Source organism: Sphaeramia orbicularis, chromosome 20 (genome assembly GCF_902148855.1).
Source record: "Sphaeramia orbicularis chromosome 20, fSphaOr1.1, whole genome shotgun sequence".
Lineage (NCBI taxonomy): Eukaryota > Metazoa > Chordata > Actinopteri > Kurtiformes > Apogonidae > Sphaeramia > Sphaeramia orbicularis.
In genome coordinates this window covers 9,816,457-9,837,471 of record NC_043976.1, presented here as the reverse complement: position 1 = coordinate 9,837,471, position 21,015 = coordinate 9,816,457, and the positions used below count along the sequence as shown (strand labels likewise).

At 39.5% G+C, this 21,015-nt stretch overlaps 2 protein-coding genes across 3 annotated transcripts in view; one reads left to right on the top strand and one right to left on the bottom strand.

Moving 5' to 3' along the window:
- Nucleotides 1-10,859, top strand: part of acad11 (acyl-CoA dehydrogenase family, member 11) — a 28,151-nt gene extending 17,292 nt beyond the window's left edge. Inside the window, exons 14-20 of the mRNA XM_030123816.1 lie at nucleotides 1,436-1,502; nucleotides 2,055-2,140; nucleotides 2,234-2,305; nucleotides 2,993-3,147; nucleotides 9,033-9,149; nucleotides 10,091-10,200; nucleotides 10,278-10,859. Coding sequence (XP_029979676.1) covers nucleotides 1,436-1,502; nucleotides 2,055-2,140; nucleotides 2,234-2,305; nucleotides 2,993-3,147; nucleotides 9,033-9,149; nucleotides 10,091-10,200; nucleotides 10,278-10,392 — 722 coding nt within the window. The 3' untranslated portion in view covers nucleotides 10,393-10,859. The remainder of the gene's footprint in view (nucleotides 1-1,435; nucleotides 1,503-2,054; nucleotides 2,141-2,233; nucleotides 2,306-2,992; nucleotides 3,148-9,032; nucleotides 9,150-10,090; nucleotides 10,201-10,277) is intronic.
- Nucleotides 10,740-20,335, bottom strand: u2surp (U2 snRNP-associated SURP domain containing). 2 transcript variants are annotated; one of them, XM_030123814.1, is made up of 26 exons: nucleotides 20,265-20,309; nucleotides 19,374-19,472; nucleotides 19,138-19,252; nucleotides 18,903-19,027; nucleotides 18,745-18,815; nucleotides 18,538-18,626; nucleotides 18,354-18,389; nucleotides 18,163-18,245; nucleotides 17,831-17,996; nucleotides 17,530-17,741; nucleotides 17,106-17,149; nucleotides 15,478-15,582; nucleotides 15,329-15,395; nucleotides 15,068-15,231; nucleotides 14,796-14,958; nucleotides 14,591-14,670; nucleotides 14,381-14,468; nucleotides 14,123-14,260; nucleotides 13,851-14,040; nucleotides 13,675-13,755; nucleotides 13,528-13,579; nucleotides 13,276-13,423; nucleotides 13,078-13,188; nucleotides 12,861-12,988; nucleotides 12,588-12,773; nucleotides 10,740-11,128 (listed from the first exon to the last, which is right to left on the bottom strand). In XM_030123814.1, the coding sequence occupies exons 1-26, from the start codon at nucleotides 20,307-20,309 to the stop codon at nucleotides 10,990-10,992; spliced, it is 2,925 nt and encodes a 974-aa protein (XP_029979674.1). In that variant the 3' UTR covers nucleotides 10,740-10,989. The 2 variants fall into 2 exon arrangements, with proteins under 2 accessions (XP_029979674.1, XP_029979675.1); XM_030123815.1 differs by lacking the exon at nucleotides 18,354-18,389 and having other exon boundaries at nucleotides 20,265-20,335.
- Nucleotides 20,336-21,015: the final 680 nt, after the last annotated feature.

The window sequence follows — 21,015 nt, the reverse complement described above, 5'->3', positions numbered from 1 at the left end:
AGCAAGGTGCAGTACAAAGAAGTTGTTTGTATTCCCAGATAAGCTGGAAAAGATGGTGATTTCTCTACATTTATGCAAAGAGTGACTCAGTGGTTGGCTTTCATGTGTGTCTGTGCAAGAAAGGAAGGAATAAAAGGGTATAAAATAACATCCATAGAGACTCATCTTGGTCCTATTTATTACTCCTCTCATTGTGTTTATTGCGGTCAGCTACATACAGGCTCTTTTGGTTTCTTTTAGGATGTGGTTGTTTGCATTTTGTATCAACCTCAACAACATTAGCTAAGCTCCTAATGACTAAACATTACATTTTAAATACTTGTCTCTCAAAGATTTATGTCTGTCTGTTTTGCTTTTTTTGGTTTTTTGTTATGAAAGCTGTGTCCTCTCAGCTTGTGTTTGTCAGATTACACAGCTCTCTGTCTAGACGAGCAAAAATAAGACAAATAAGCTGGTTTTAGTGATTTTTATATTCACTTGTTTTGCCAAGAAATATGCATTGAATTTTGACAATGACATGCCAAAATGATGGGGCTTTTTTTTTTTTCTTTAAATGAATAACAACGATGTTCACGGGAACACGGATCACTGAGCTGGTTTATTATCATTCCTGTGGCGGAACATGTTCAGACACAGCAGTGGCATTACAGCGTGGCTCACCTTTTACATCATGGGCCATATTTCTTATGTAAGAATTCACATGAAAACACAACTGTCCCTCAGGCTAAACGGGCTCCTCCAAACCCGGGGTTTGGATGCAGTTTGTTTCGCTTGGTTACAATCAGGATAATCATTATTCTGGTTCGTTTAAAAGTCTAATATCAAAGGAGGAGTCCAACAACTGAACATCTGTCATGCTCTTTGTTTTTTGTTTTCATACGCTGTGATTCTCATGCTGTGAATATTCAAAGGCATCCGATGTCTCTTGTGTAGCCGTCTGCTGTCCACATGTCATGTCCTCAGGGGATGCTTTTGCCACTTGGGCAGAAATATAAACAGGAAGGCAGACCAATGGTCACCCGGTCTTAGCCAAAGGCCACAGGAGATTTACTGAAAAAGGACTTCCACCCAGGGAAATTCCATTTAAATGCTGCATTTTAACATTGACGCTGTGGTTAGTTTGTGTAATATCCTGTGAAAATGAAAAGATGTATATGATGTTGCCCTCTAGTGGGTGTGTATATTTCCAGTACATACACTCAAGCTAATATTTATTTTCTCCCCAACAAAGAGTCCAGCTGAAGAAACCAAAACCTCAGCTGGATGTTCTCATCACATCCCAACTTTGTAACTTCCTATTCAGCAGCCCTCAGTTTCCATCCTCAGGGGTCACAGAATGGTTAAGGACAGACCCAGACTGAATCATCCCATTGTTCATTACACCACAAAACATCAATATGAAATTAACACGACATGTCTTTTTTGCTCGACACAGGTGCAGGCAACCCTCAGTGTAAAGTGGCCATTGTTATGTGCAGGAGCAGATCTGAAGACGTTGGCAGGTCAGTAAAACAGTCATGTGGTCAAAAAAATGTGCATTTACATGTGCTCTGGTGAGTAGGAGGTAAAACTGCTTTCCTAATTTGCACATGCTGCTGTCATCTTTTTCCACTCCTGCATGTTAAAAAGGTTCTTCTGTTTGAGCTTTTGTTTCCCACTAACCGTCTTTTGTGCCACTGTTATAATGGAGGCAGGACTTTGCTCAGGGATAGGACCACTTCCCAGCATGCCCTTGAATTTTTAACACCACTGCCTAATCTCTCCGGCCTGTTGTATCACATGGGAGGAAAATGTGTCCGTTTAATCTCGTTGACAGTTGAGTCATGTGTCCGACATATAATGGTAATAATCTTTCTGTTGTATAAAAGATGTTAGTGAAAAAACCCTCCAAACAACCACACCCAAGATATGTAATACACTCTCTCCTCCGGGCAACACACACCCAGCCTTGTTTGTACAGTAAGAGAAAATGTTGATCAGGGTTACAGATTGTTTCCAACATAATACACAATATTTACAAAAGTAATAAAAAAAAAAAACCTCAATGTTTTCAGGCACGGCCAACACAGTATGATCCTTGTACCGATGGACACAGTGGGTGTAACTCTGGTCAGACCACTCACTGTGTTTGGACAGGATGGTAGGACCATACCACTCTACCTTAACCTCAGTATTTTTCAACTACAAATACTCATTCCTGACTGTATTGAAGTTTTTTTTAATTTCTCGTCAGATGCCATTCACGGTGGCCACTTCGAAATCCACTTCAATAACGTACGTGTTCCTGCATCCAACATCATTCTGGGTAAGACACTGTGTTGTTGTGTGTTCATGTTTTTAGTTATTTTATTTCTTAATGTGGGCCTCCTTAAGAAGCACAGTACACCAGTAAAGCTATAGAAATGGGTTATTGCCCATTATCCTTCGACTGGATTTGGACAATAAAGTGATTCATTATGAGAACGAGGTCACAGGGTGAGAGATGGAATCCTGTAATCAGTGGTAACTGTCGCTGGTTGGTAGGTATGTAACGATTACCGGTACAATGATAAACTGCGATAAAATTCCCGACAGTTAGTATTACCGTTTAAATTCTAATTATCATGATAACCGTGTTTGATTACCGCACTTTCAACACAAACTTGATATGGAAAATGGTCAAACAATGGTTATAAGGTGCCATCTTTAATGCACATTTGTATGTTTGATGTTTACATGTTAATATTTGAATGTTTCTGCCAACAGAAAGTACATTTTGCCTATTATTTTATTTGGGTTTTTTTATTTCTTTTTTTTTTCAAAATACAGCTTGGTTAAATTATTTCAGGTTGTGTATAAGACAAGAAGTTTTTCAACATTTCGAGCACATTTCAACAATACCATGATAATAATGATAACCGTGATAATTTTGGTCACAATAGCCGTGATATGAAATTTTCACATCATTACATCCCTACCGGTTGGGAGTCACACCGTATTTTTCTTTTACTAGGAGAAGGCCGGGGGTTTGAGATTGCTCAAGGGCGTCTGGGGCCAGGCAGGCTGCACCACTGCATGAGGGCTGTTGGCCTGGCAGAGCTGGCCCTGGAGCTGCTCTGTCAGCGGGCCGCTTCCAGAGGCACGTTCGGAAAGAAGCTGTACCAACATGTGAGTAAACGCAGACTCAGAGGTTCCTTCATTCTCCAACCTGTGGCAGTTGAGCACCTGCCCTCTGATGACACCTAGTGGACAGACTAAGACACCACCATAGACCTGTTCATGACTATTTAACCCTTTCATGCATAGTGGTCTCTACAGTGGACAGCTATTCTACTGCTGTTCTCTTGTATATTCATGGGTTTTGTTGTTTTAATACATCATCCCATAAACTGCAATTCATCCCATTACTGTAACTTTGCTGTTTTTGATAAACCTGATCTGCAGTAACATGTTTTAGTGTAAATCAATTGTTATTTGTTAGACAAAAAGTTTTTTTTTTTTTTTTTGCATATTACCTCCATGAAGTGAGTAATAACTAGCAGTAGAATATGTTAAAATGTGAGAAAACATCAGATTAGTAGGATTAAAATCTTTTCATTTGTTTTTATCTCACTTTCTGATATTGGGTTTTAAACACGTTTCTTTACTTCAAAAATTAAACACATGGACATTTTTGTAACTTCATTAAAAAAAACTAAATTACTTTTTTTTTCATGCCTAAGGGGGGATAAAAACAAGAAGAAAGAAAAAAATCTTGACTATGGTTGTCATAATTCGTGCATGAAAGGGTTAAAGGTGGGGCGCGAGATGTTTTCCTGGAGCATTTTTTTACTATATTACTTTAAATCCCCTTCACAACTAATTAATTAAATGCTCTAACACAAAAATAAAAAAAAAATTAGTCACCTGTGGAACAGACAAGACTGAAAAAACACCATCCAATCATTTTGAGAGTCCATTCAAAATGATTGAACGGTGATTTGTCTGTCAAACTCAACTGTCATTTGTCCCGCCCCCCTCTGCGCGTACCCCTCTTCGAGCATGAATCGTGCGTTCTCAGAGGCTTGGAGCACTTGTTCAAGAAACGAAGACAGAGCCAGAGCTTGACTATATTAGTTATATTAGGATGGAAAGTTCACCGGCTGTTCTGTCACTAACATAAATCACTAGGAAATGTAACGTTAGTCATATAGGTATGAACTGGGGCTGTTCTGTTAGAGTAAGTAAGTAAAGCTTTATTTATATAGCACTTTTTAAAACAACATGTTACAAAGTGCTTCACATAAAGGGGAGATAGATCAAATCAAATCAAATTTTAAGCCAATTTACAGAAACCCAACAGAATCCTCCAGGAGCCAACACTAATGACTGGTGACAGTGGCGAGGAAAAACTTCCCTTTAACAGCAGAAACCTGGAGCAGACCCAGACTCCTGAAGGATGGCCGTCTGCCTTGGCCAGTTGGGTTTAGAGCGAGAAAGTAAAGGAGGAGAAAAGAGAGAGCGATAGAGATAGAGAGAGACTGGGGAAGAGGGGGGAGGTAGGGGGAGACACATGCACAAATAACTGAACTAGAACATGTATAGAACAGTAAAATAAACACGATCGTAATTATATGGATAAAGTGAGTGATGACGATAAAGGTGGAGAGAGGCAGGACCACAGCAGCAGGTCTAGAGATGATCTTAGGAAAACCTGTGAAGATCCAGGGAAAAGCCGGTGATGATCCTGGGAAAACCTGTGAGGTGATAAAGCACAGAGACTCCAGGGAAGAAGTCAAGTCAGTAACATGAATTCACTGGGGCGTAAACAGAAGAGATTTAATGAAATGAGTCACTTGAAGGTGTCTGTAGAATCTGATGATCTGATGTGATGGGGAAGACTATTCCGGAGGGTTGGGGCCAGAATTGCAAAAGCATGGTCGCCTTTCGTTGCGGAGGTGTTGGAGGAGACTCAATCAGGTAATGCATGGATCCGCGAGCTGGAGCCTCAGCAGGGGTCGGAGCTGGAGTCGGAACCTGAGCTGGGGCCGTACGGAGCCGGGGACGGCGCCGGAGCCTCAGCCAGTGAATTGTTGCTGTGCAGCACTCGTGAAACCTCGGGAACAAGCATTGCGTGTGCCGGTACTCTGGAGGCGTGGCTTCGAAGCGATGTCTGAAGAAAGGGGTTTGGACTTTTGAATTGAGTATTTTCAAAATGTAGCTTACTCGAAAAATTTTTCTAAGATCTCGCACCCCTTCTTTCACAACATATGACATCCTCACCTTAGAGCAGTGATTGTTTATGGATGTCAGTAAAATATGACATGTGGAGCAGCTGTTATTTAGTTACAGTGTACAGCTGGTTTTGATGGTCTGTGTCAGATGTAATGTAAACTCATGTTAACTTTAAGTTCAATTCACAATGTGGCATAAAGATTCAATAGGTGATGTAGGTGTTCTGTTTTTTTTTTTTTTTTTTAATTAATACACAAGTTTGATCAGCCATTTGACCATTTAAAGGGGTCATATTTTGCTAAACCCACTTTTATTAGTCTTTGGTTCATTTATTTGTGTATCAAAGTGTGAATTTGAACCTTCCAGGTGCAGCAAAGCTATCTTTATATTCATTTTGGAAAAAATCTTGTGGATTTCTACAACCTGTTTTAATTCCTACTTAATGTAACTATAACTAGTTATGTTGCGACATTTGCACATATAAGGTCAAGATTTCCGACGAACATTTCTCCAAGTACAACATAATTGTTTGTCAGCAGCAGTGGTTGTAGTCCATACTGAAAATACGTCCAAACTTCGAGTCGATTACCTAAAATGTTCAGTTGTTGGTTGAATGGGACAGAGCAGCACAGCCAACAACCTGGAGGGGGCGGGGCATGAAGTGGCTCATTTGCATTTAAAGGGCCAGCGCTCAAAACGACCTTTCTGGTGTCATTACTCAGAAATAGGGTTGAAGATGGACCTGTGGAGTTGAATTAATGAAGAATTCAGACCCAAGCAGAGCATTTACAGTTTATGTAGACCACAGGGAAATGTTTACTCCTTTAAAATAACTAAGGCAACTTAAAGTGTACCTGTACTGGTCATGCTTACAACATTAATTGTGTTTTGTGTATTACTTATAAGCAAGAGAGTCACAAATCCAGTAAAAATCCCCAAAAATGCACTATACTAGACCTTTTTCTTATGTACGGGGGCAGAACCTATGGGAAGCAGTCACTGCCGGCTGCAAGTGATATAGCCTTGTGGATTCCAGGTGACGAGTGCGAGTAAACAAGTAGCAGTCAGTGAGCAAGATTGAGTGGAAAGTATGTGTTCGTGCTTGTTGTTTGTGCAGCTGTAAGCTCTGCATTCTGCCATTGTCCTAGAGACCTGACCCAGCACTGGCCCATACTGTCTGCTTATGGCACAGGTGTCAAACATGCGGCCCAGGGGCCAAATCTGGCCCGCCAAAGGGTCCAGTCCGGCCCTTGGGATAAAGTTCATTCATTCATTCATTCATTTTCTGAACCCGCTTTATCCTCACAAGGGTCACGGGGGTTGCTTGGAGCCTATCCCAGCTACATAGGGGTGAAGGCGGGATGAAGTTGTGAAATGTAAAAATTACGCTAAGGTATTAACAGTCATTTTAGTTCAGGTTCCACAGTCAGACCAATTCAATCTCAAGTGGGTCAAACCAGTAAAATACTATCATAATAATCTATAAATATTCACAAATCCAAATTTCTCTCTTTGTAAATGCAAATATTTTCATGTATTTACACTAAAACAAAGTATAATTTCATAAAAAAAATGTGAATAACCTGAACAAATATAAACAACCTGAAATGTTTTAAGAAAAGTAAGTACAAGTTTAACAATATTCTGCTTGATATTAAATGTTTTGCGTATTTGTAGTGATCTCTAAGTTATAATGAACATGTGAAAATGATAAACTGAAGCATAATATTGTTAAAATTACACTTATTCTTTCAGTTTGTTCGTGTTATTCACATTGTTTGAAAGGGTAGTTTGTAGATGTAAACATTTTCATTGTTTAATTTGACTTTTTTCACTGTAAAACAGAACATTCTGGAGTTGATGTTATTTATATATTATTATGTTAATATTTTACTGGTCCGGCCCACTTCAAATCAAATTTAGCTGAATGTGGCCCCTGAACTGAAATGAGTTTGACACCCCTGGCTTATGGGGTCAGTGACCAGTCCATCACAGCCCAGGGAATCAGATAATACAACAGCACTGCGTCACTACCAGTGTTGGAACAGCCCGTCAACGAAGAAACATGTCACTAACCATGTTTGACTGACAGAGCAGCGACTTAGTATTTGTGTGTACTTGACAACAGGCTATAACACAAGTTACCTGATGGCGATGGACCCACTAGTATTATACATGATCTGCTGCAGTAGTGTCACTTTGCAAAATGACACTTTATTCACTGTTGCTGCTGCTCATGCTGCTGCTATATGCACCACCACTTTAACTGTACTGTTGTGGCATACTGGGAATGTGGTACATATCATTTTTTTTATTGTAGTTTTATTCTACCCTTATTACTACAGGGTGGGGAAGCAAAATTTACAATGAACATTTAGTTGTTTTTTCTCAGCAGGCACTACGTCAATTGTTTTGAAACCAAACATATACTGATGTCATAATCATACCTAACACTATTATCCATACCTTTTCAGAAACTTTTGCCCATATGAGTAATCAGGAAAGCAAACGTCAAAGAGTGTGTGATTTGCTGAATGCACTTGTCACACCAAAGGAGATTTCAAAAATAGTTGGAGTGTCCATAAAGACTGTTTATAATGGAAAGAAGAGAATGACTATGAGCAAAACTATTACGAGGAAGTCTGGAAGATACTATTAAAGAAGAATGGGAGAAGTTGTCACCCCAATATTTGAGGAACACTTGCGCAAGTTTCAGGAAGCATGTGAAGGCAGTTATTGAGAAAGAAGGAGGACACATAGAATAAAAACATTTTCTATTATGTACATTTTCTTGTGGCAAATAAATTCTCATGACTTTCAATAAACTAATTGGTCATACACTGTCTTTCAATCCCTGCCTCAAAATATTACAAATTTTGCTTCCCCACCCTGTATTTATATATTCTATTTTGGATTTTATTCTTTATCTTCTTCTTATGCTAACACCAGGACCTGGGTAACTACATTTCGTTCATGTACACTACCGGTCAAAAGTTTGGACTCACCTGTTTTTTCTTTATTTTCATGACTGTTTACAATGTAGATTCTCACTGAAGGCATCAAAAGTATGAATGAACACATATGGAACTAGAAGCACTCGGAGAGCACAGACCTCCGCCAAGGCTGATCAGTGTGATCAATGTGCAGTTTTACTGTATTGGGTGGTCCAGGGGGGTCAGAAAACCAGTCAGTATTTGGTGTGACCACCATTTTCCTCGCACAGTCTTCTTCATGAATTCTCTGAAACAGCTTTGGAGATGGCTTATGACAGAGAAATAAACATTCAATTCACAGGCAAAAGCTCTGGTGGAGATTCCTGAAGTCAGCATGCCAATTGCATATTCCCTCAAAACTTGTGACATCTGTGGTATTGTGCTGTGTGATAAAACTGCACATTTTGGAGTGGCCTTTTATTGTGGCCAGCCTAAGGCACACCTGTGCAAAAATCCTGCTGTCTAATCAGCATCTTGATCTGCCACACCTGTGAGGTGGATGGATTATCTCAGCAAAGAAGAAGTGTTCACTAACACAAATTTAAACAGATTTGTGAACAATATTTGAGAGAAATAAACCTTGTGTGTACACAGAAAAAGTTTTAGACCTTTGAGTTCAGCTCATGACAAATGGGAGCAAAAACAAAAGTGGTGCGTTTATATTTTTGAGTGTAGTTTCTAGTTTTGTCAGCTTTTGTAGGGAGTTTTCAGTATCTCATGGTAGTGTCACAGAGTCATGAATATTGATTTTGGCGTACCACTCAAGCATCGATGAGTTAATGAGGTGAAAATGATGGAATTGATTGGTGCTTTAAACATTCTCCCGTCCCCTCTGTGTTCTTGTAGGAAGTGGTTGCTCATTGGATAGCAGAGTGTCGCCTCCTGATAGAGCAGACCCGCCTGCTGACTCTTCATGCTGCTCATTGTCTGGATACACAGGGCAGCCGGGCGGCACGGAAACAGGTACAACTGTCCAGTCTTTCCTCAAACGGTCACATAACACCTCATGAGTCCATTGTAGATAATACATAGCGTACATGATACTTTAATATAACATAAAATCACATTTAATCTTTTTATACACTATAGGGACAAAGGTACTGGGACAAACTGAACTCAGATGTTTCACTGCTAATGTGAACTGGGCTAGAAAATGACAACATAAGTCATAATTCTGTTTTCTAATAAATGTCAATGAATTATTTCCTTTTTAGGGTTAATTGTGTTCACACTGTCACCTATGCCTACAAAATGCTTCAGTTTGATTTAATTTTTCCTCAGTTGATTTTTTAAAATGTTTTACCCTCTGATTTCTGAAGTATTTGACTTTCTGACTTTAAATGTCAATTCATCAGCATTTTTTCAGCAAAATGACTTTTCCTTAACCAGAAATTGAGAGTTTGATTTAAGTTTTGTTTCCTGAAAAATGTGGGAAAAAAATGACATGGGCTATTATTTTAAAAAGGTGACGATTTTAAACCCTAAGAACATACCTAGTGTCTTCATCTCACTTAGAAACAGAATTGGCCTTTAAAAGAAATGATACGACATTTAGTCTGATGGTTGTTTACATTTTTTTTACATGAACATTTTTCTACAAGCTGTGGGTGTGATGTGTCCCAGTATTTGTCCATTCTGTAGGAAAGCTACACACAGGACCATATTTTTGTCACATGTCTAATAGCATCTTATTGTTGAGCCCTAACCTCAGCGGTACTCTATATTAATGATCCAAACATTTTTTTGCAGTTTCGAGGTGGTCCTTTAGTTGTTTTGACGTCATATTCACTTGTCTTTTCCCAGTGTGTACATACACGCATAAATGCTGTTCACCTTTAGTCTCATACAGATTTGGGGAACAGGTTGTTCTGTTCTTTTTAATGCCTGTCTGCTTTGCTTCCTAGATTGCTATGATTAAGGTGGCAGCAGCCAGGATGGTCTGTAAGGTAACAGATTGTGCAATCCAGGTATACGGAGGTGCAGGCGTGTCTGGAGACTTTCCACTCGCACAGATGTGAGTATCTGACGCACAAGTTACTATCTCAGAATTCCATCTCCTTAGTGATGGCGTACTGACGGTTGTCCCCTCAGGTATTCATATGCACGGACTCTGCGCATTGCTGACGGGCCGGATGAAGTGCACCTCTCCTCTATCGCTGTTCTAGAACTGAGGGACCAACTAAGGAAGGCACAGGCCAAGCTATGAAGTTCTGGACATCATGAGCTTTTACCGAAGTGCAAAAAAAATATTACAATGATTTGTTGCATTTTAACAAATATCAGTAATTTTTTTTGCCTTAACTGCTTTTGTAACTTAATCAAAAACACTACCAAACCACAGCTAATGTAAATAATAACAAATGTAATCAAATTGAAGCTATTTGTAAAAAAAAAAAATCATTTCATAAATTAAAAAAAAGAAACTTATTTATTAGGAATTCTTTTTTAATGTGATCTACAAAAACGAAAAATGACAGCATGAATATAAGACTATTGTCATCACACTCTGTATGGGTGTGGTCTACCACATGGATGATTTCCATTGGGAGGTGATGGGGAGTCAGGACACACAAGCACATTACTTTTTTTTTTTTACAATATAAAACAGCAATGGCCCCATCCATTTGATACACCAGATGGCAACCCATGCAACACCCTGCACTCACCTCCATCTATACATCAACATCTGAGCAGCGATCTTCAGCTGCTACATCAGTCACTTTTTTTTACACAACAGCGCAGAGATGGGTAAGAATCAGTTGGGGGAGAATAGGCTGGTTTGAAGGTTGAAAGAAATGTTGTGTCAGTGTTTGCTCTTCTTTGATTTTTTGTGAGACCGGTGAGGGGACCTTGATTTGGAGCGGGATTTCTTAGCTGATTTCTTGGGCGTCCTAGAGCGTGACCTCCTTGATCGTTTGGGTGTGCGAGGTGATGATGGAGACCTAGGAAGACACACATGATTTCAATTATGTTTTTGTTTCAGTTCCCAAATACTGTAGCCAAGTAAAAACAAGGATCCATAGAGCAGGAACCACAGGTGGGGGTCCCTATGTGAATCCCACATATGGGTGTGTAAATTCTCTGAACCAGATTCAGAATAAATGTGCACTTCAGACACTTTTCTTTCTTAATGTAATGATATTACTTCTACAGGAGCATTCAGTGAAGTAGGTCTGATGAAAACAAAAGCACAACAGGGTTCGTACAGACCTTTAAGACTACTTAGAGGACAGAATTTAATGCCCATTTCACAGCCATACTGGCCAAAATTTGTGACTCCTAGAATTTAGGAAAATGTATTTATTTACTCCAATGTCTTGATTCCCACTGTTCCGAACCATTTCTCACCGGGGGCTGCAAAGTTAGCGATAACTGGTTCCTAATTTCAATTATAAATTGTGGGGATGGGACAAGTGGAGCTGAGTCAACTAACATTACTTTCTTTGCAGTTTGGATATTTAACAGACACATTTAAACACAACACAGCCAAGTTTATAGAAATAGAACTTCAGACCTACCATATCAAATTTAATACCTTTTAAAAGTCTTTAATGTATTAAATGCAGATTTGTAAATTCAAGACTTTTAGGACTTTAAGACACCACAGGAACCCTGCACAAGGTGCATGTTCATCCAGACTGAACCCTGCCTACACTTGAGACTGTACAGGTGGATGTTTATTACCTCCGCCAAGGAGGTTATGTTTTTGCCGGCATTGGTTTGTCTGTCTGTCTGTCCGTGTGCAAGATAACTCAAAAAGTTATGGACGGATTTGGACGAAAATTTCAGGAAATGTTGATACTGGCACAAGGAACAAATTATTAAATTTTGGTGGTGATGGGGGGACTGATCTGCCTTGGCGGAGGTCTGCACTCTCCGAGTGCTTTTCTAGTTATTAATTTGTCATTATACTTTTCAGAGAAATCATACATCCTTCCAGTCTTTCCTACTCCACTAGTATTACCTTGAAATGGCTGCAGTACCAGTTTATTTCGGATATTTTACAGTTTTTGCCCAGTGGGATTGGTTCTAGCTTCGATGTTACTAGGCTGGCAAGTGAATTACACCTTAGCAATTTTAGACTTGAAAGAAATCACTAACACTTTGTCCAACTTAAACCTTCAGGAGCTTGTGGAACATGTTTTACCATGACAACTAAGACTACAGTAAGTCAATGCGCTGCTGGCCATTATAGATCCCTGATGTGCCCAAAACACATTCAATTATCTTTTGTCATTAATGCAACTTTTATAATAGTGTTAAATATTTAAAACCAAATTATAACAGCAACACTAACTACATATAACAATAAGTGAGAAATTTTGTTTGTTGTTTTGTCCGGATCACCAGCCCTATGGATTCATCAGGTAGGAGTCATTAAACAGGTGGACACGTTCTTACCTCTTGGAGGACTTTTTGTTGCTGGATCGTGGAGAGTCTTTATGGGAAGAGCGGGAGGATGTGTCTTTAGAGTATGATCGATCAGAGCGCTCTGAGCGTTCAGATCGCTCCGATCGAGGTGAGGACGACCGGCCTCGTCTGCTGCTGCTTCGCGTTGGGCTCGGTGACCCGCTGTGATGCCGCTTCCTGTCAATAACAGAGGACAAATAACTGAGAGACGGGACATGTTTAATAAACAGACCTGCCTGCTGCCTGTCTCACTGCTTATCTCACCTGTCTTTCCTTGTCGGTGTGTCCTCTTTGTCTTTCTCTTTCTTTAGTTCTTTAAGTCGTGCCTCTGCTTTCTCCTTTTCTTTCTTCTCCCGCTCTTTTTCCCGTTCAAGTTTTTCCTTTTCTTTTTCCTTCAAATACAAAAGGATAATAAAAGTCATTTCATTTAATTGTGTCAAATTTCATATTTGATCATCCTCATTGCCAACCTGTCTAATACCTTTTGTAATAGTTTGTCCCTGTAGTGTTCCACCTGCTCCTGAATACTCTGACCAGGCTTCTTGGGCCTTTTCCCTGATTCCAGTTCATCCTGGAACTTCATGACTTTAACCTGTGTGAACACAACAGACATGATTAAGTCAATGAATTTAATAATGTTTGTGTAAAGTGCAGATGGCATATGAGTGCTATAAAGTACCTCGATTTCTCTCAGTTTAGTGCGTTTTTCCTCATTCATTTCAGACATCTTGGTCTTAAAATCAATGTCATCTCGGATGGGGTTGGAGTAGCTCTGAGTGTCCTCTGAACGAGGGCTTCTTTCGTCGTCATCACTGTCATCCTCATCCCTTTTTATTTTATGCAGTTTAGGAAAAAAAGGTTAATTGAGCACTCGAGAGAGAACACAATTCAAACACACAGAGCTCGGAAAAAAATACTTGGAAAATCGTACTTTTTTGTTTCTTCAGGCTGTTCAAAAATCTCCCATTTTGAAGTCGTCACAGCTGAGGAAGAGGAGAGGAAAAAAGATGACAGAAAATGTTTATTTACCAGGCTCATCCCATACATTTTCATTCACTTTACCGTCCAGATGTCTTACCTTGAGCTTGTAACTCTGACTCGTCCACTGCTTCCCATTTTGACGGAGCGACCTTGAAGGCCGTTTCTTTGGATTGATCCACTACAAACAAAAACACACAAGAATAAAAGACCTTTAAAGTGAGTTTTTGTGCAGACGACCATTACATCCACCCATGAACCTTTTTCATTACTCACAGGGTATTCCATCAATGTCCTCCTCCATGGGTTTGATAGGGACACCGTCTAGGTCATCCAGAGGAGCACCATCAATCGGGGCCCCATCAATTGTTCCAGCATCTATCGGGACCCCGTCCACATCCTCTAGCAGAGTACCGTCTACATACTCCCCTATTGGAGCTCCATCAATGTCCTCTGTCGGTTCAGCCTGGGCCACAGACAACACAAATAAATTCAAGCTAGGAAAACAAAGTTATGTTATAAGACATAACAGTTGTTGTACATTTTACCTCCACCATGAGGGCAACTGACTCCTTCTCAGCTGACAGATTCACCAGACCCAGGAAGATGTTCTGCAGCTTGATGAGGAAGGGGTCTGGGTACACAGCCCAGTCCTCCCACGCACGGAAACATGACATGACCCGTTGCTGCAAGTATGAAGAAAACGACAGCTTAGAGCTCAGGGATGTGGGAGACATAACCAAGTATCTGACATACTAAGTTTGTTTAGTTTCATGAGAAGAAAACAACAGATGGACACTCAGTACCTTGAAGTTCTCAGACTGAAGGTGGCCCTGGATGGTTTTGTATGTTGCATTGAGGTCTGAGAAAATCTGGCAGAGTTTTGTCTCAAAACTAGGGACAAGTTAAAAAAAAAAAAAAAGTATGATTTAAAACCATAAAGTAGTGACTGCAGAAGTCTAGATATTAAACAGTATTGTGAAACATTGTCCAACATGTCAAATCAGACAACGTACTATTTCCTGTAGTAAGACGCATTGGCTACTTTGGCAGAAGAGTTGTACAGTACATCAGATACTAGATATAACCGGGCAATCTGAAATGTCAGAAAGAAAGGCAAGTTAGATTGTTAAAACTGACTTCAAGTCAATGCTGAAAATGCATTTACTCCTTCATGAGACAATCGATACTGTTCCTAGCAGCAGGGGGCCGGTGCCTTGCCTTCTTGGGAAGAGGGGTCTTTAGGATTGAAAGGGACTCTGTGATACATTCGACAATCTCTTCAGCAGCTTCAGCATGACTGAGACAAAACAGCATCGCTTCTGCTATGTCCCCCCTCCTGGGAGTCAACCCACGTAGCATCTCTTCTAATTTGTCCCGCTCTCTGCAGAGATGAAGAGAAGTTCAGAAGAATTTCAACGCAATGCGAGAGACTGCATATTTTAGGAGAACATGTTTAGTACAAATTGTATCAGCAGGAGCAACAGTCTTACTCTTCTTTCAAGCAGCCTTTCTTGTTAGCCTCCTCCTCTTCCTCCTCTTCTTCACCATCATCATATGGACCATGGAGGTAAGGATTAAGAGGAGGCGGACGCCACAGAGAGCCATTCTTAAACATCCTAAAGTCTTCGGTTCGCCATTTGGCTGGTGCTTCGCCCTATCCAAGTAAAAACAATAAAAAAAAAAAACAATAACATGAATGCTACTGGTCAGAGAACACCTTCATTGTTGGACTAAACAAAATTTGTAAGCACCTGTAGTATGGAGTAAAGCTTCCACCGGTAGTACACATGTGCCGGGCTCTGGTTCTCAAATAGAAATCTGGAAAAGACAAAATCAAACACCTCAAGCATCATCCCAGGCCGTCAACGGTGCCACAGTTTTCATGTGTGCTCCCACTCACCTGTACATGGGATTGTTGATTTCTCTGTTCATGATCATGGCTTCAAACATTGGGCCTTCACGCACCACAAACTCGATCATTCGGTGGATGAGAGAAAGCAAATTCCTACAAGAAAAACACAGTTAAAGCAAACGGATTCAGACTGGCCGGACTCTTCATCTCTATGAAAAGCCTCTCTCTTAAAAGATTAATTTATGCTTGATTGTCCAACACTCATAACAGCTGACATGAAACTTTAATTTATCTGTATCAACAGGAACATATCCTCTCAGTATTAAGTTAAGTGCTTCATTGTTTCAATCTCTCACTTCACAGTAGTTAAGGTGTATGTGGGACTTTAGTAGCCAGACACCTGTGAGGAGTGTCATGTGACCAAGCATAAATTATGCATAATTGTGACTATGCCTCTGGGTCTAACAATCTATGAATGCTGCTACAAATCAAGCTTCATAAAAAAAAACACTTTCATGAAATGGTATTTAATAGAACTAACAATTCCAGTAATTGTGGAAAATTAAATAATACATTCGTGTGACCATTGTTGTGTGCACTTAATTACATTGCACTGCATTAACCCTTAATAATCTCCCTGGATTTAAATTTCACAAAATAGGGACGAAGTGAAGCTGTAGACATTGGTGAAAGTAGGAACAAGACACTGTATTGACTGAAAAACTGCCAACATGATGCCTTTACAGTCCCACTCTCATCTCCCAACTAACAAAGTGAAGAAGAACCAAAGCAGTATAGGATTGTTGGCCTAAAATAGGCTAAACAGGTCATCTACTGGTAGAATAAATCATGACTGCATACAGTGCAAATAGGGTCACTGGAGAGTTTTGTGACATTTTTGGGGAGATACATGGTGCAGGCTGCATACAATTAGCCTAGAGTGGCCAACAAGACAAAAAGATGTCTTTCATTTAACAACACAGATCACATTTACTTGTATTGGAGCTGATCGTACCAATGGCGGGGTAAAATTCAGTATACTTTCCCAATCCATCCCATGATGCTTTTCAGGTCCCTCGCTGCTGCAGACAGTTCAACTTGTGCTGCTCACCAAGGCCAATGTCAAAGGTCATATATAGACTAATACTGGCAACTTTGGATTTGTTGGCAGGGGCCAGATTTACTGAGCTCCCAATGGTGTGACAGAGGCCAAGGGGGAAGACGGTCTGAATGAGCAATGGTCAGAAAGCAGGCTCTCACAAATACAGACCTAGAATTCAGCAGATTATGTTTGTGGCAGAGTACCATGTCACTAAAGTTGAGTAACAAAACTGAATGTTGATGCATGGAGTGGGACTGCGATGGACTAAAGTCATGACCGTTGGCTCTAAACACCACATTAAAAAGCACTAACATGATATTTTGCTATGCTGTTTAAAAGAAACATGAATGATGGTGGAACGTGAAAGAGTGAGTTACAGAGCAAACCTGTCTATCAGTATTTTTCTATGTATTAATGTGAAGACATTGTACAAATCGGCTTCACTACCATTGCTCACCCACACTGACCAGCCCCCTGTAGCATGCAGTGATCAACTGATCAAACTTTTTGCTTCATTATGGGATGTTTTTTTTTCTAAGTTTGTACACCAATTTAAAAAAAGAAAAACATGTACCTTTCTGTTGGGATAACCACTTTGACTATGGCTTGCGACAGAGTCTGTATATGAAGTCACATCAGATAATAAACATAGAATGTGAGTATTGTTAAATAGCAACAAGTGAAAAATATAAAAAATGCATTTAAAAGTGCACAGAGACAACAACTTTCCTTTACTGCTGTCAGTTTTACAAAAGGCCAAATTCCCCTGACACTGTATTCATTAACATAAACGCCTTTCTGAAACACTCAATTTTCATTTTACCTACACCATGATATACAGTGTAAAACTACTCAAGTTAATGAATCAAAAACTATCAATTAAAGACACTTGAATTACACCCTTTGGTGGCATTATCAAGTCTAACATCATACCAGCGCAATTATTACAACACTGCCATAACCCATGAGAAAATCCTAAAGCTGATATGCTGAGTTACCTTCTCAAACTCCTCCTTGTTTTTAGGCGGAGGAAGTAGGGGAGCATTAGGGTTCTTTAGCCTCTCCCGGGGCTGGGCATTGAAAGGAAGGCCAGAGGGAGGCGGTGGGAGTGTGTGCTCCATCATGGAAGGAGGGATGTAGATGGGGTGGGGTGGAATGGGAACACCTTTGCCCCATCCCAATTTCATCTCAAAGTTCATAATCATCTTTCCTGAAAAAGTAATAAAGAGATTTAATATAAAAATATAAAATAGCTCTATCGTACTCTTTGATGCAAGAAAAAGTTTATAAAGTATATACCGTTTAGATTTTTGAGTGCACGCTCAGCATCCCTCCTGTTCATGAAAGCCACAAAGCCACAGTTCCTCTCCCGAGCCCTCTCCTCGTCTGTTCTTGGCCACATAATCTTTACACTGGCCAGGGGGCCATAGCGGCCAAACTCTTGACACAGCATCTCTTCATTCATCTGCAAAAAAGGCAAAGGCAGGACAACATGCCGATATTAAATGATCGAACATCCACTGAGCCAAAGCCATTCAAGTCATGAGCAACATATTTATATCAAATACACAGCAGAGCTAAGCTAATCAGAGTGTTTACATCAGTTTCTCCAATTTATATTATTTTTTCACCTGTGGATTGATGTTTCCAAGATACAAGTTAGTAGTAGATGGGTCTCCAACATCATGGGAACCTGGTGCACAGTCATCCAGAACTGCAGAGACAGAGAAGACAGAATAATTTCCTACTGCTGACTGATACGACAACATATTTTCTTGGCAAGATTAAGATATTCACAGCCACTATATTAAGTCACAATTACCACTGGACGGACGGTTTCTTCTTGAAGAACCATCCGCTAAAAGAAGCAGAAAAGCAGTATAAATTTTGTTTCAGGGTAAAAGTGGAAAAAGGGGATGCGTAGGGGAGGTAGAGTAAGGCTTCAGGACAGGGCCACTTCAGGCTAAGTTGGTAAGTGGAACGCAGTGCAGCACAAAAACACTTACATGAGCGTCTTCCATCCATGCCAGAAAGAGGCTCAAATCGACTAACACGGCCTTTCATCTTGTGTCTTTCATCCCTTTCTTCCTGAATTCTGCAAAATACAAAGAAATGTCCAGTTAATATCTAGTATTTGAATGAACAGACCCAGTGTTTCAATACAACTTATTAGGCAATGACAACATAGATAAGAGAGATGTGCTTAAACTTACTGTTTAAGTTCTTCTTTGAAGAGCTCCAAGTTGCTCTTCTTCTTTTCCTTTTCACTGCCTTTCTTCAAAGACTGAAATTATAAAATATGAAAATGTTACCAACAACAGTAAAAAGGGGATAATTTACAAGAGTTAAGCGCGAATAGAAAAATACTTACATGTCTTTTATCTAGCGCTAGAAATTGAGGTGGTGTTTCCAAAGGCAAGAAGCTTTTTGTTTGAGACTCAAAACGTGACTTAGGTTTGTACAACTTTCCTCTTTTCTCATCAGCAGCTGCTTCCTCTGAGAGAAGAGAATGAAAAGTTAGATTGTTCTTTGCAATAGTCTCTGTGAACTCCCTTAATCAAGCCTTGTATATCATGCAATTATTCGACAATATAATGTTAAAATACCTTTGGTTGCATTTGCAATACCACCACGGACAAATGCTTTAACTTTTCCCTCTCCTCCTCCTTCAAAAGCAGCAAGAAACTCCTCATAAATCTCTGCTGCTGCCCGCTCATCCTCCTATAAACACAAATCAACATCCACAGTGTTAACATAGCTGAAGTTACTTAAACAAAATGTGGTATTGTTAACCAAATGTGACATAATAAAAGTAGTACCAACAGCAGTTAAGACCACTCACTTTTTTCTTGATTTCATCCTGTTCCTTCTTGCTTAGTGTCCTTTTTGCCACTGCCATTTTACCGATACTGAAGGATTTCAGTTTGCTCTCAAGCAGCGCCTGCAAATGTAAACAAAATGTGACTGACCACGAACCAATGTTTTAACAGCAACACAGTATAGCTTGAAAACTGAATGGGTTAATTCGTCATGTTTTGTAAAGGTCAAAGAATTAAACTGTTATTATTTACAGTAAACTTAAGTGTGACAGTTATCGACGTGAGAACGGAAGAGGGATAACACATATCTTACGCTGCACAAACTAGGTTGTGTCTACAGACAAACTGCGCCAGCCTTTAATGAATCCATAGCAGTATAAATTTCCAACATATTCCCTATTTAATAATAGATTTATATTATATTATAGCTACGATTAAGTGAAATTAATCCAAGGCCCAATAAGCGGTACAGTATGGAGCAGCGCCACCGACTGAATACATTAACGTTACATAGCTGCTAACGCCGAGATGCGGTTAGGCCCTGGTTCCCAAATACAAGGTCTACCATTTGTAAATCTTACTCGTTTCTACCAAAAGTGCTTCATGTATCAAACTATCCCAGTATCAGTCAGTTACATGAGAAAATATCCATTCCTTGTTCTGCTGTTTATACTAGACCTGAGTGTAACGGCTAAATCGTTAGCTTACATTAGCTAGTGTGGCCGGGGAGCCAAAGGTTAGCTTTAGTGCGTTGGTAGCTAGCTAACTAACACCATGGCGAACTGTCGTAAATCTTCTCTCAAGTGAACTGTAAACACCTCAGTACTCAAACTTCTTCATGTCCAACAGTATTAACATTACTTCCTTTACAAAATAACAAACACAACCAATGCAGTTATATACGGTCAATTTACCTTAGCGCTAGCTTTTTGAGAGCCACCAGGCGCTCTGTCCGCCATCTTTTGTGAAACTAAAATAAAATCGATTACCGATTAGTAGATCGCGACAAATGCAAATGTGATATTTTAGGCAACATAATCAACTACCGATTCAGTGATGTGTTTGAGGACCTGGCAAAGAGAGTAACAGAGTCAGAAAACACTGTACAGCAATACTAATCATTCCATATCTGTTTTTAAAATTAATTTAGCAGCAACCATAATAGCTCAAATTGTAGTTTTAACCCTTTCATGCACGAATTATGAGAACCTTCATCAAATTTTTTTTTTCCTGAATGTTTTTATTCCTGTTTAGGCACGAAAAAGACAATGCGATTGGAAAATTGTCTTCTGAAAAATAAATAAAAATAAATAAATAAAATAAAAAATATTTTTTTTTAAAAATTAAAAATATCTAAAAAAAAAAAAAAAAAAAAAAAAAAAATTAATAATAATAATAATAATAATAATAATAAATTCTTATGAACCTATTTTTCATGAAGTTGCAAAAATGTCCACTCAGCTGGACACCACACGGTTAATTTTTGACGCACTTGTGTGAAAACTATAGGGAGGGCTTGTGATTCTGGGGGTTTATCTTCAGGAGAGATCTACATAACGTTACCAATTCATGTCAGAAAGATATGTAGTGTCTTAAAACTTTAATAAAGATATGTGCAAAAAAAAAAAAAAACAAAACAAAACAACGAAAAGAACAACAAAATCC